General features: G+C 39.9%; 1 protein-coding gene across 1 annotated transcript in view; it reads right to left on the bottom strand.

The window, feature by feature from the left end:
• KIF13A (kinesin family member 13A) overlaps nt 1–16,005 on the bottom strand; it is a 199,341-nt gene that overhangs the window by 16,164 nt on the left and 167,172 nt on the right. The window contains 10 exon segments of the mRNA XM_036350606.1: nt 846–938; nt 1,655–1,831; nt 2,282–2,406; nt 3,672–3,727; nt 6,079–6,205; nt 7,433–7,532; nt 9,107–9,145; nt 12,425–12,571; nt 12,750–12,882; nt 13,866–14,017. Of these exon segments, the coding sequence (XP_036206499.1) occupies nt 846–938; nt 1,655–1,831; nt 2,282–2,406; nt 3,672–3,727; nt 6,079–6,205; nt 7,433–7,532; nt 9,107–9,145; nt 12,425–12,571; nt 12,750–12,882; nt 13,866–14,017 (1,149 nt within the window).

Genomic DNA, 16,005 nt, shown 5'->3' with positions numbered 1-16,005 from the left:
AGCAAGATATTGAAAACCTATTTGAAGAAATAATGACAGAAAACTTCCCCCACCTGGTGAAAGAAATGGACTTACAGGTCCAAGAAGCGCGGAGAACCCCAAACAAAAGGAATCCAAAGAGGACCACACCAAGACACATCATAATTAAAATGCCAAGAGCAAAAGATAAAGAGAGAATCTTAAAAACAGCAAGAGAAAGAAACTCAGTTACCTACAAGGGAATACCCATACGACTGTCAGCTGATTTCTCAACAGAAACTTTGCAGGCCAGAAGGGAGTGGCAAGAAATATTCAAAGTGATGAATACCAACAACCTACAACCAAGATTACTTTATCCAGCAAAGCTATCATTCAGAATTGAAGGTCAGATAAAGAGCTTCACAGATAAGGAAAAGCTAAAGGAGTTCATCACCACCAAACCAGGATTATATGAAATGCTGAAAGGTATCCTTTAAGAAGAGGAAGAGGAAGAAAAAGGTAAAGATACAAATTATGAACAACAAATATGCATCTATCAACAAGTGAATCTAAGAATCAAGTGAATAAATAATCTGATGAACAGAATGAACTGTTGATTATAATAGAATCAGGGACATAGAAAGGGAATGGACTGACTATTCCTGGGGGGGAAAGGGGTGTGGGAGATTCGGGAAGAGACTGGACAAAAATCGTGCACCTATGGATGAGGACAGTGGGTGGGGAGTGAGGGCGGAGGGTGGGGCGGGAACTGGGAGGAGGGGAGTTATGGGGGGGAAAAAAGAGGAACAAATGTAATAATCTGAACAATAAAGATTTAATTAAAAAAAAAAATAAAAAAAAATAAAAAAAGTAGTATCTATTTTTACCTTTGGTATATTGGATACTATTTCATAGGTTACACCGCAGGAATAAAATATATTTTTCAATGACATTCTCCTCTTCAAACTCTGGGTGAAACTCTGGTAGAAAAGGAAAACTGAATGAAGTGATCTGAAAATATAAGTTATTTGGTTTTGTACAAATTGTAAAAGCATTACCAATCACTGTTTTTGATACATTCACAATACTCAAAACAGAATAACAACAACAACAGAAAAGGAACAGAAAAAAACAGAAAAAAAAATCTCTGTGCCCACCCCTGAGGAACAATGATGTCCTGCTATTATTTGGGCAGAGTATAGAATTTGCAGCCTCTCAGGGTTTTTATTGTGGTTGCTTCTCTCTCCCATTTGCTGCCTTTCTTCTGATCATGCCAAGGTTGAATCAGTCTATCCTGGCATGATCAGAAGAAAACTGGACAGGATCAGTTTTGTGGACAGTGCCTCTGAGTTGAGACTTGGGGAGGCATTCGAATAGGGATTTATTTGGGGCCTGCATTTTGTCCTGCTTTTGTCACTAATCCTTTTGGACCCGGCGCTTAACCCTTTAAACAGTAAAATCTCATAGCTCCATTGCCTGCTAGGATTATGGGTCTCAAATCGATCAAGGTGGAAAGTCCTTGTGGATGACATTAACTTTGCTATCCTCAGACCCCACTATTTTGAATAAATGCGAATCAGACAGTAACGTGGCCAGCATGGTAACAATCTGCACATCCACGGTGTTAACATCACAAACACTACTTTGTGACAGAAGGGAAAAATCTATGCAATTGCTGAATCAGGCCCCATACTACCTGCTTGTTGTAAATATTGGCTGCAATCCGTTTTCGTAACACTAACTCCATGGCAGCCGGGTGGCTGAGCTGGACTGTGGTCTTCACTATCAAGTAAATCCTTTCATTCTGGGGAGTGACCCTATTCAAGTGAACAGAATCATGCACCGAGGAGTCCCAAGAGGCTATGGCTGAAACCTAGAAAAGGGAGAAGGATGGAGAGATGGAAACAAGACACAAGTCAGTTATATCACCCACTAGAGCAGCGGTTCTCAACCTGTGAGTTGCAACCCCTTTGGCGGTCGAACGACCCTTTCACCGGGGTCGCCTAAGACCATCCTGCATATCAGATATTTACATTACGATTCATAACAGTAGCAACATTACAGTTATGAAGTAGCAACGAAAATAATTTTATGGTTGGGTCACAACATGAGTAACTGTATTTAAAGGGCCAGAAGGTTGAGAACCACTGCACTAGAGAAAGAAAATAAATGCAACTCAACTGAATAATATTGTCCTCAACCACAAGTTCTATTTTTTTAAAAGTTCCCAGTCCTCCTCCCCAAAGCAGACCATAGTAGTTTAATGGGAAGACAGGCCCACAGGCACATGAAACCCTTAAAGAGAACTTTGGGGATCAATTACCTCCTCATCACTGTGCTTTATGATGGGCAGGTAGAAAAACTGGCTGCCATGCTCCTTGGGCAGGATGGAGTTCACGCCTGAGGCATGGGGACCCACAAGCTGTTCATTGGCACTGAGGTCATCCGCTAACCAAGACCAGGGCACAGAAACAAAAGTGGGGGGGAAGTCAGTTTTTAATTAAGACCAAATAGATGTTTACATGTAAGATGTTCAATTTTTCTCTTATTCCCTATCCGCAGTTGATGTAGACTCCAATACTCCTTCACAATCATGTTTATTCTTTACAGACTCTGCCGTGGGGCCAAAAGTTGTCTTTGTGAGTCTCCTACCAAACGAATTGAATTTATTCTATATGTAGTCCAAGGAGCAAATATTTTTATTACATATACACAACTTAAAATTTTGCTGGTTTCTGATACCAATTCCTCCTGTAACCTAGTGTTAGGTTTGTTGTCCTACTTATATAACTTACACTAAATTAGATTTAGAGAAGTTCAATTATCAATTTAGAATCAAAGTCCTGAGCACTTTGGAGAAATCTGATAATCTTCCAATGTCGTACCAAAGCGGGACTCACCCTTCACAAATCTCTGTAAGTGGTCATCCAGTTTTTGCTTGTGCACCTCCAATAATGGGGAACTCACCACTTCATGAGGTACAGTCTACTTCTAGGCTTTTAAAAAATTCTTCATATGAAGAGCCAAAGCCAATCTCCTCATGCCTGCCATCCATCCACTGTTGGACTTCCCTCCAGAAGAGAGGTTTTGAGGCTGTGGGCTGAGGATCCCAACGGCCTTGCACAAGGGCTTGCCAGAGCCTCTCTATCCCCAGACTCAGCAACTCTGCTTTTGTTTTCTATGCCTGGGGTTCCATTTAAGACTTCATTGTGAAAATGGATTTTACTATTAAAACATATTAAAAACCACTGTTCTAGATTCACCCAGTTTTGATCTAATTGCTACAGTAAAGGACAATTCTAACGTAGGGGGACTGTCATGTTCTGGTACCAACACCACTGTGGTGGGAGCAAAGGACACTAGTCAGAAATGCAGATGCCTACTCCCTTGCAAAGCCTAGAGATTCAGAGTCTCTGAGGGTGATTATTTTCTCAGGTAATTTCCACGTTTGTTAACATTTCAGAGCAATAACTGCAGTAGTGTTTCTGTATGAAGTTCTCAATCTCTCTTTTAAAGATTAAATATCCAAATCTTTCTTCCAATGCTCTACATGTCATGGCCGTATACATTTAGTTGGACTAACAGTATCGCCTAGATATGGCATATGAGTAATTAGAAAAGTGATTCAATAAGGATCAAAATCATGTGGGTCCAAAGAGATTACAAACCTTAATTAAATGTGATAACCCCTAGACAGTTAGAGGTCTACTTACCGTTCAAATCAAGGAAGAGAACTGGTATGTGAGTTTCCATTCCAGGTGGAGGGATCCTAAATTTAATAACAAAATTTAATCACAACCAAATATGTGTTTTACATCTTGATAGGTAATCAGACAGCACAGAGGCACGGATGCAGAGGAGAACCATGCTCTTGGAGATACAGGTTCCATTAATAAAATATTTTCACATTCTTGACATTCCTACTAACACAAACCATGGTAATTATGTGACTTATATAAAGAACTACCAGTTGTATATATGAATTACATATCAACTGAGACAAAGATTATTTGAAGCCTTTCTAAAAATAATTCTAGTGATGGGGAAAAGAGAAGGGGATGTTGTTACAGTGGGAATAGGGGACAGGATCAAAGACCACAGGAAGTATACAAAAAAGACAATATTGAAAAGCTCAAAGAAGGAGAGAATGAAAGATGGAGGAAAGGAGGTAGAGTTGTGTGCAGGAAAGACCAAAGCCGTGTTTCATCAAAAACTTGCCAATCTGCATCGGAGTCAGCTTGTGGGGCCCGGGGGGGTGGGGCCGGGGATAGGGAGGGTAGCGCTCTTAAAATGAAAGTCCTGGGCACATCCTTTTTCTTCCAAATCAGAATAATTAGAAAGGGGACCAGGACTCTACATTTTACAAATGAGGTAAAACAGTCTAAAGAGGGCCTCAAAGAGCAGAACACAAGGGGACTGGGCTGGCTGTTTATCACAAGTGGCTGCCACATGCTGCATGTGACCTATAGGATTCCAGCACAGAGGAAAATCTGCAGGGAGAAACATCAGGTTAAAAATTCTGTGTCTGCAAATTCAGATTTTCTAGTTACATAATCCCATGAAATCAATTACACTTCCATTCATCATTATAGACACAAGCAACATCACCAATGTTTCTGCGCCTGTCCAAAAGAGATGACCTGGGTATGAGTTCAAAAGAAATCCGATTTCTCCTAAACACCTAGGATGTATTCTTTTTTTTTTTTTAAATATATTTTATTGATTTTTTACAGCGAGAAAGGGAGAGGGATAGAGAGTTAGAAACATCGATGAGAGAGGAACATCGATGAGAGAGGAACATCAATCAGCCGCCCCCTGCACACCCCCCACGGGGGACATGCCCGTAACCAAGGTACATGCCCCTGACAGGAATCAAACCCGACCCCCCCCCCCGCCCCCCGCGGTCCACAGCCCAACGCTCCATCCACTAAGCCAAATCGGTCAGGGCTAGGATATATTCTTAAGAATAAGAATGAGAATAAGCAGCAGCAGCAGCGGTTACCCTTCAATGAATGAGCCCTATAAATAAGGTATTTGTATATATTATCTCTAATCTTCACAACAGTATCATAAAGGTAACCCCATTAATGATTAAGAATGAAGCCTCCTTGTGAGGCTGAAACAGCCCCTGTGTGGCTGAAACGGCCCCTGTGAGGTTGAAATGGCCCCTGTGAGGCTGAGGTGGCCCCTGTGAGGCTGAGACAGCCCCCTAGAGGCTGAGACGGCCCCTGTGAGGTTGAAATGGCCCCTGTGAGGCTGGGACAGCCCCTGTGAGGCTGGGACGGCCCCTGGGAAGCTGAGAAAAATACCACATGATCTTACTCATTTATGGATAATAAAGACCATTATAAACTGATGAACAAAAATAGATACAGAGGCAGAGCAGCATTGAACAGACTGTCAAACTACAGTGGGAAGCCTGGGGAGGGTTGCGGGGGAGGGGTGAGAGATCAACCGAAGGACTTGTACGCATGCATATAAGCATAACCAATGGACACAAGACACTGGGGGGTAGGGGAGGCCGGGGGAATGTCAAGGGCGGGGGGGGAGGGGAGGAGACATATGTAATACTCTTTGTAATACTTTAAGAAATAAAATTAAAAAAACAAAAAGAATGAAGCCTCAGAGAAGGTAAGTGAACAACACTTAAGAGCTATAGCTGGAAACCATAGCCATATCTATTGGATGCAGAGTCAAGGATATCACCCTGTTTCTTATGAGCATGAGGACTGACATATCAATCGATTAACTGATTGTAGTTTAGATATATCTTCTGCCCTCTTTGACTACACCCTGGAAACACTCTTCTTTTGAGCCAAAATGAGAGAATTTCTGGAGATCAGGACACCACGTCCAAGTTGCTCATGCAGAGGAACTGAGGAGTGTGGTATTAGATTCCTGGCCAGGTAATAAATGCTCGCTGGCTTCCTGTGAGAGGAAGTCGTCTGCGGTAGGGAGGAAAAAATGGGAATGTGGCACTGGAGACGGGTGCCCCTTCCCTGGGCAGCTCATGCTGTTTAACATTTCCCGTGATAATCCGGGAAAGTCACTTGCGTGACTCCTGCCACAGGCCCTCTGAACCATCCTGTCAGACCTGCACAGACGGAAGGGTGGACTTACCAGTCGGCAGGTGCCCCGGGGATCCCACTGCCTGGGGCTGGCACCAGCACCGCGTTCCTTTCCTCAGTCAGCCCCACCCACTGCTCCACAAGCCGGGCTTCCCGCTCCACTTCGTCCTCGGTTTTCTCTGTGGGGCAGAGTGAGGGAATGAGTACCAAGAACGGAAAAAGTACAATTTCTACATTTAAAATAGATGAGTACTTGGTGATATCCATACATGGCTTGAACATCTGCTACATCACAAAGGATTTGAGGCTTTAAAGTTCAAGCCTGAGCACCCAGTTGGGCTTGGAGAGGCTAGGACACTAGGTAATGAACCACAAACCAGGAGAGTAGAAGGAGCATTGGAACAGAGATTAAAAGACTTGGGTTATTTTACTGGTTCTATAAAATTTGAAGAAGTGATTCAATAGATAAGTCTAGTTTCCTACTCTTTCACAAAGGTATAATCAAGCCGTATCTACTTCATGCATTTGTTGGAACGATCAAATAAAATGATGGATGTGACATTGCTTTATAAAAACTACACACCATTTTATATAGAGAATTAAAGAATACCATATGCCGCACCCTGCAAAACTAACTTTATTTTCCTCCATATGCATTATGAAGAGATTTTATCTGATATATTTTGAAATCCTCTTACCTATGATACAACTCTGGAGCTACCTGGACATAGTGAGTTTTTATGAGCAGGTGGAGCACATGCACAAAGGACACTATGAACGTTGAGCCGAGATGTTGTACTGGGAGAGAATTTTGGCTAACTTCTTCATGAAGGGGATTAAGTGTGATGTGTCCTTTGGTGCTGAATCATCCGCAATGAGTAAATCATAAAGTGAGGATGTGAGACTACCGGTTTCAAGAGCATATTTATACTCTGAAATCCAGGAGGCAGTTGCCAGCATAAGCGGACTGCATTCTTGGAGCTCAGGCAGTGGCTGCAGCTGCAGCCAGCTTTGGCTAAGTGCATGGCTACCTCCCAACAGTAGCTGGGGCTGACCTGCCAAAGGCTGTGCTTTTAGAAGTGACCCTTTAGCTGCTGTCAGTTCCATGTTCTGAGCCTGAAATAGCTCATTACTGAATTATAGTATTGATCATATTTGCATTCATCAAAACATAATTTCAGTTTAACATTTAATATCACAGTTAACTCAGAGTTTTATAAAAATGTATTCATTTCAAACTCAGAGCCTTCTTAAGCTAACACTGTACAATATAACACACAAATATTTATAATTGTTATAAGGTTAAAAACTAAGATACAATTATCCAACAAAGGGAAGAAAGCAACCCACTGCAATTGTCTACAAGTGAAAAAGCTACTCTCGGGAAAGAGTTTAATCTCACATACCTTTTTTATTGCTGATTTTTTTAATCTGCTCATCTAAGTATTCTCGTCGCTTAATGAGTGCATCAGACCACCTCTCTCTTACACAGTTTAAGTCTTCTTCCTGACATGAGGGAAGGGAAGCATTTTTCTGTAAAGTGCATAAACAACTAGTATTTCTTTAAAAAAAAAAAGATGTTTCATTGATTAGAAACTTTTCATTAGGAAAGGCCATTGAACATTGCTGTGTGATTAATATGCAAGAAAGCAAAGAGGCCTCGCAAACACTGCATGCTGATCGAGAATCCCATTACTCAGAAATCAGAGCCCAAGATTTTCCAAAAGGATAATTGTACCTAAAAGCAAGAGAGGCTCAAACTACACCAGCTGTTGGATGATTCCTACATGGTGTGTGTGTGCTTGTGTGTGCTGAAGCTGTAGCTATTCATCTGAAAGATTTGCAATTCTCAGCTGAAGGACACCACGAACAGAGCCCAAACCATGTAACAGCAAATGGAATGGAAAATGACAGGTATTTTCATAGTTCACAGTTCAATGGCCTGATGACCCGTATTTTCTGGAACGCAAAGGATGATCAGCAGAGAACCTTCAAATTTGCCCCTACCATGAGGTAACAAAAATATCCCATGCAAAAACCCAACATGCAGTCAGCCATGCTCTCATAACTCCCAGCAGCAAGCCAATGGACTTCACGTGTATACGTGGCAGGAAGCGCAGACAGCTGCAGGAGTGAGTTAATGGTGTTGCTGAGATCCATGGGGATCTTTCTCATACTTTGTTTTTGCTTGCTTGTTTCCTTTCTTAGTAAAATTATGATGAGGGAAAGAACCCATAATTCTATTCAAAATGTGCTAACTTGCTTAATTCTAATCTAACCCTTAAAACACTACATTCAGAGCAGACACCTGCAGACTTCTGAGGCTCTACCTACAATGCACACACATATTAAGCACAGGAAGGCACACCAGGAAAACATGCTTTTTAAGCTTATGTGGAGAATTAATAGAGAGACTGGGAACCAAACCCCAAATAGTCCATCCTAGTTTGCTGCCTTGACCATTGCTATTATTGCTCATTCATGATAGCAGGTCAGTCAGTGATGACTGGGTAAAACCTCACATTTGCACATATTAAAAAGTTGAGATTTAAGTTCTCCAGGTTATAGGTAACTAAGCTTGGCCTTGATGAGAGAAGAAAACTGGCTAAACAAAACAAAACCGTGTGCATAAAATGTCTTCAATTTTTTTATCCAACAAAAGTCTCTTAAAGTAAAATGGCATATTAGAACAATACTACTCTCTTGGATGTAAGGAGCTAAGTGTAGTTTCTCGTAGGAAAGACAATCTACTTAGAGAACATGGATGGATAACTGCACAAATTTTAATGTCATCAATTTAATACAGCAATCATGGTCTTGCTTAGAAAGGCTTTATAAGCTAGTAATTTGAGATGGCATAGCAAAATAGCAGTATTTGGTTATAAATTTTAAGCTGACAGAGAAATCTATATAGAGGCAGTATTGTATCCCTGATTACATTTAAAGCAAATCAAAAGCAAGTGGAAAAACTGCATTTTCTTGCTCTACGCTCCTCCTTCCTCCTCCCTGCTCTCTGCTTTGCGGGTGCTGGCAATTAGCAGCAGCTGTGCCCCATGCCACAGGATTGACGGCAGCAATACCTGATAACTATCCATATCATCACCATCCTCATCATCTCTCTGGCAGGAAAAAAAATAAACACAAAGGACATGCATTTTGTTTCTCAAACAGCACACTTAAATAATTCTTTAAGCTTAACACACACATTACAACGGACAGCACACACATCAGCATCATAAAACATTTAATTGAAACTCAAAAAGATTTAGTAGATTTAATTAACTTGTCTATAATTACTTAAGAAATTTAAGTTTAAAAAAATAAAGAAAGGAGCCCCACTGATGTGGCTCAGTGGTTGAGTGTTGACCCATGAACCAAGAGGTCACTGGTTCGATTCCCAGTCAGGGCATATGCCTGGGGTTGCGGGCTCCATCCTAGCAGGGAGCAAACAGGAGGCAGCCAACTGATGATGTTTCTCTCTCATTGATGTTTCTATCTCTCTATCCCTACCCCTTCCTCTCTAAAAATAATTTAAAAAAACATTAAAAAATAACAAAGAAAGGACTAATTTAAAAACAAGAACTCTCTTAGATGGGACTACCTGCCTTACTGCATTGTTTTGCAAATAGTTGCTGTGTATTTGTGGGTGAGCTATTTGAGATTTAGAGTAGGTTTAGAAACACAGAATGACAGAGAAAGGACTTTAGAGATTCCATGGCTTGGCCTTTGAGTTTTAGCCAAGAGGCAACTAAAGCCCAGAGGATGAAGTGATTTAATGCAAAAATCACGCACATAATGGTAGGGGCAGGCCTGTAGTCTCCCACCTCACCACACCACTCTCACTGATGAAATCATCACAGTGAAAGCTCACTGGGGAACCTAAATCTATCTACATTCAAGGTTCTGCACCAGACTACTGCAATAAAAGCAAAGGCCACTATTTTAAATATATGGATCTATCATTATTCCCTATTGTGTACATCACCCTCCATACCAAACAGCTGAGAAAAATCAGAACTGTATTGAACCCACAGAACTGTTTATAATAATATAAAATAACAATTTTGGCAAAAACATTTGTCAAAATAAAATCACAGTGTTGAAAATAAAAGAGTTTTAGTTGAGACAATTTTCCTTAAAAATAAGAATAATGAAATTCCCATTTGTAGAGAATATTCATCCATATGGAGGCAGGTTCTATTCAAAATGAATACTGGGTCATGTAATACAGTGGGGCCTTGACTTACGAGTTTAATTCGTTCCGAGACCGAGCTCGTTAAGGAGCTCGTTAACTCAAATTACTCTATCAACTCAATGCAAAAAATCGGCTGAGAGACAGCTGGTCTCTCAAAAAAACTCGCTAGTCCGGACACTCATAAGTCAAGGCCCCACTGTAACTTTCTTTCATTTTTTTTCTATGGTTACTGGAAGGTTAGTATTCAAATAGTGGTCTAGTCATAAAAAAGACAAACTTTTTTTTTCAAGTTTAAAAACATAATTACATTATTCTCACACCTAGGTATATTTCAAAATATACTGCTACTTAAAAGTGCTTTAAAAATACAGTTAAAATTATTCTCTGTCTAGACTTAAAAATACACTTTGTTTTAATTTGGCAACCACCATTATCATTTGTTTAAGTAATTCATTAAATGCAAGCCAAATACTGAAATAAGTTTTCTTGAATTAACTCCCCATATTAATGAATCATTTATCATTATTTTTTAGATATAGGAGATACTGAAAACTAGCCTGAGCTTCTATGATGGATAACTGTTGTGACACCAACATATTCTGGATTGGCCTGAGCTAATGAATCAGAAAACTTCTGAAGTATTACATCAACAACAAAAAGTTACTGGATATATCCTTGATTGGACATGGCAGTAAAAATAAATAAATAAAAGCTTTAAAATAGCCACAGTTTAAATTTGCATGACTGGTACTAGGCTCTTTAAAAAGAACAACATTTAGTATTGGAAAAAGGCTGATATTTGAGAGCTTAAATCTTGACAAAAATCAGTTTTAACTTAAGAGATATAGCTGTTTTATAAACTGCAAATAAGCAATTCTTATAATATTCCTAGAATGGGGCATTTAGTCAGTTGATATTCCATATTCTGTAGGTCACAGTTTAGGACACACAGATTCAAAGTTTTTCAGATCAGAAACTTGTTAAGCCACAAAATTTTACTGCAGAAAGGGAGTTCAGAGAATTAATAAGTCTACCTCATCATTTTGAAGAGAAAAAGGGAACTTTTTAAAATTACCCAGTCAAGGTAACTATATAGGAAGGCCAAACTAGACTTAAGCACACAGGTCTCCCTACTCTAATGGTTTCTACGAGGCCCCGAGGCCACCTCAAAGTTGACAGCCAAGTGAAGGACTGAACTGGGATGAGAATACAGACAGTCCAATTCCCTCCTCCGCACACAAGGAAAAGTCTTGTGGAAAAGACTGTCCCCAGAGTTTCATTCCTACTCTCCCCCAGGCCTTGGGAACTCTGGCCTGCGATAGGAAAGCAGTGTTTAACAAAGCTATTCTTCTCTTAAGGCCCGTGAGTCCAAGAATGTTCTTTTTAGCTTCCAGAAAAGTCTTTGCCTGAATGCCATGAAACCAAAAGGAAAGAGAGATGAAGGTGAATCATTCTTGGGATGGACTGGGCTTGCGCCCAGACTCCACAGAGAAGTGTACCCTCCCTCTCATGTCAGGGACAGCGCTCCCTCTCAGGTGACAGTGAGGGAGCGCCAACAAAATGGTCGATTTCTCCCAGTCCCTAATTCATACCTGAGAATAAACTGGGGACTTGGGGAGGCACTGCCTTCCTTCAGGCCACTGGGGACCATTTCCTAATCTTAAAGTTTATTTTCAAGGGGCACTCCGGTAATATGAAGGTCAATTCCTAGAGGTTTTTAGCTTTTAATTTTTAAAAATGAAAACACAAGATTTAGCAAGTGGAGAATTAACACACAAAAATGATCAGGACAACTTTTAATTTTTTTTTTTTTAAATAAAGCTTTTAAAGAACTGATTATTTATGCCAGTGTATGGGGGCAATTTTATGTTAATAAAAGTGGATCAGGCCAGGCAGCAATGCCAAATATCCAACATAATTTGGACCAAATGTAAAATAAAACCTGCCTAAAGTAAATGAATACTGTAGCATTAAAATGTATATTTATAAATAAAGTAATTATTAATCAACACTAAGCCAATATTGTATTTTAAATCTAGAAAAAGGGCAATGGATGGAAATATGAGGACAGGGACAAATAGATCGTTAAGGCAAGGAATTCTATTGTATTCCCAAATAGGTGTCTCCATCACAGACCACAAACTTCCTTAATTCTGCATTAATCAATCTTCGTTAAATACTGTTTCAAACCTGTTGGTCTTACCTGGTAACTGTCCAGCCCTCTTTGGAGCTTGGTGGACCGGGCAGTCACACAGCCAATAGATACTGACAGGATGGCTTCAACCATAAGTGGCAGTGTCCCTGAATGCTGTACAGGTTTTACTGTGACTTGCACTCTCCGGGAATGACCCTGTAGAGGTGAGGGTGCCATGAGGGAGTGATGTGGAAATGGGTGCCAGGAATGGGAATGGGGAGTGAAGGGGGAAGGGAAACAAATTAGGGAACAAAGAGTCAAATAATGCAACAATTCCAGAGACTGTGTGTTAGTGTGGGACAAAGAAACCATGAGACAAAAACAACCTTAGTACCTGTCTGAGCTGAAAGATGCCTCCAGTGTTGACGTCTTTCGCCTGGTGAAGCTCCACTGCAGCATATTCCCCTAACTCGTTCAGTTCTAATATGGAGATCCACATTTCTATTCTGCGAGTCACTTCATTCCACCTGCAGAACGCATTCCAACATACAACACTCTCATTGCCCAGGGACTCTATTAGGAATAAGCCACGGTTCACTGACCACTTACTCTGTGTTAGGCACTATGCTATGGATGTTGCGTACACTATTTTCTATTAACTCTCAAAACCTTTTGGTGTACCTTCTTTATAGTTTATTGAGGTATAACTTACATTCAGTGAAATGCCAGATCTCAAGCACAGAGTTTGATGCGCTTTGACAAATGCATACATCTGTGTAAGTTATCCCACCGTTAACCTCAGAAAGTTGCTCTTGCCCCTTCCCATTCACCCTACAACCACCCCTCCCTGCAGCAGCCATGTAAGCTCATAGATTAGTTTTGCCTTTTCTAGATCTTCATTAAATGGAATCGTGTAGTAGTATATACTCTTTTAGGTCTGGCTTATTTGGTTCTGCATGTTTTTGAGATTCAGTTAAATGGATAGCAATAGTCTTTTTTAAATTTCTGAGTACTATTCTATTATATGAATACTACTACAATTTGTTTATCTATTCTCACATTAAAGGACACTTGGATTATTTGCAGTTTAGGATATTATAGAGTTGCCATAAACACTTGTGTGTATAAGTCTGCTTGTTTTCATATTTTTGGGTAAATACCGAGGAGTGGCATTGTTGGGTCATAGAACAGGCAAATGATTAACTTTACAAGAAGATATTCTCCTGTTTTCTTCTATAAGCTTTACAGTTTTATATTTACGGTGATGTAGTTTTGTGTATGTTGTGAAGTAAAAATCGAAGTTTTTTTCCCCCCATATTGATATACAATTTTTCAGTCTTGTTTGTTGAAAAGATTTTCCTTTCCCCATTGAATTTCTTTGTTGCCCAGTAGTTCCTTTGATCATTCTCATTTCACAAATGAGGAAACAGGCTCAGAGAATCCGTTTTCTTAACTATTGTCCAAGTGCTACTCTTGGCCCTGTGTCTGAAGCTCACAGGAAAGTACGAACCTGTCATGCAGCGTTCTTGTCTTAGCATGAAGAGAATCCACCTCCCAGATGGAGCTACCGTTTCCAGCACACCGGTGGCCCCACACTTCAATCGCCAGCGCTCCATCTGAAATGAACTCCAGGAATTCCTCGGTTACGTTCACCACATAGTCCTGGAGTAAGCAGGAGGAAAGACAGAGCAACAAAAATTATACATAAAGAAAACTGTGACATTTTTCTTCTTACCTTTTAACTGTATATACACTCACTCTGGAGTACTAGTATATTAACTTGATCCCAATCTTAAAAACTATCTCTACTGTTTTATAGAACACCATCAAGAAAAAATAATATAAAATCTAAAAGTGATATTATGAGGTAATTTAACCCCACCCTTTTCTTTTATAAATGAAGACAATGAAGAATGCTACTTGTTCCACGTCATACTACTTGTTAGTTACAGAGCTGAATCTACGTTCCCTCAGTCCTGGTTCATCATTTATAGCTCTCCAGTCACTCTGACATTCAGCTGGCATAGACCAATAAGCACATCAAAAAAGAAACATTTGATTGCTCCTTGCTTATGGTGTAGAAGACTAATAACAAAATGTAATTTTACATGATCATCGTCATGATTCTGAGCTCTTGCTCCTAGACTCTCTCACCCCAATTCCTCATTTAAAACACAAACATATGACTGTGAGGAAACGAATCCTAACTGACTGAGTAGTAGGGAACAAAGCCAATTTTCTTTCCATTCACGGCTCAGAGGAATCCTGGGTGAACACAATTCTGTTACTAACTTCTGGCAAGAGCTGATCCAACCTCACACTATTTACCTTCTTATTCATTTCCCTTAGAGAAAGAGCAAGCATTTTAGAAGAAAAATAAACTTAATGACCAATTAGTACAATCTACAATATTAGTACAATCTACAATGATTAGTACAATCATTAATAAAAATGATTAATGAAAAATTTGAGAAACAGATGGGTGAGAACAGGTAATAAATGTGGGTTATTTTCAGAAAAAGAATGACTTGATAGGCTTTACATATGTGAAATTTTATAGGTGGTGATATGGATTTGTTTTCTAATTGTAGAACTAAAAGGAATAGGTACAATTTACAAAAAAATAAATAAAAGGTCTTGAGTACCTATTAAGGATTATCCAAGGAAAAACAAAATTACACAGAAAATAGAGTCTGTCTGTCAAAAATGACTTATTGGCATTCCAATGTGAAAACCAGAAGGGTAGCTAATGTTCCAAAGTAGGTCTATGCAATATTCCCCCCAAATTTGCTTTTCCCATTTTATATTTTCTTTCAAAACTCATATGGTAGCCCTAATTGGTTTGGCTCAGTGGATAGAGCGTCGGCCCCATGGACTGAAGGGTCCTGGGTTCTAGTCTGGTCAGGTGCATGTGCCTTGGTTGGGGGCTTGATCCCCAGCAGGGGGCGTGCAGGAGGCAGCTGATCAATGTTTCTCTCTCATGGATGTTTCTAACTATCTCTCTCCTTTCCTCAATGGAAAATCAATAAAAACATATATAATAATAAAAGCATAATATGCTAATTAGACTGGACAGCCCAACAACCTTCTGGACAAAGAAAGCCGAGGCTGCGAGGGCCGAGCCCCTTACATGAATTTCATGCATTGGCCTCTAGTATTAAAATAAAATAAAATAAAAGACATACTGATTAAAAAAAACAAAAACAAAAAAACTCAAGGAAGAAAAAAACCCCTCATATGATACATTAGAATGCTGTGCTTAGAATTCTATACTATATTCAAAAGAATGAAAATATCTACAGCAACTTACATGTTAAGATGTCCACATATATCAAAGTAACAAGATATAATTTTGCAATATATATAATATAATCACATTTTTGTAAAAAAGTGTTTTAAGAAGTTGTGTGCATGACATTAAGAGTGTGTATCTATGCCCACTCATCTGTGTGAGCATATGTTTACCACACATATAAAATAGTTTAACACAGAAAATAGTTTATCGCCGAAACCGGTTTGGCTCAGTGGATGGAGCGTCGGCCTGCGGACTGAAGGGTCCCGGGTTCGATTCCGGTCAGGGGCATGTACCTGGGTTGCCGGCATATCCCCAGTGGGAGATGTGCAGGAGGCAGCTGATCGATGTTTCTCTC

Source organism: Myotis myotis, unplaced genomic scaffold, assembly GCF_014108235.1.
Source record: "Myotis myotis isolate mMyoMyo1 unplaced genomic scaffold, mMyoMyo1.p scaffold_m19_p_2, whole genome shotgun sequence".
Lineage (NCBI taxonomy): Eukaryota > Metazoa > Chordata > Mammalia > Chiroptera > Vespertilionidae > Myotis > Myotis myotis.
This window is presented reverse-complemented; position numbering and strand designations above follow the sequence as displayed.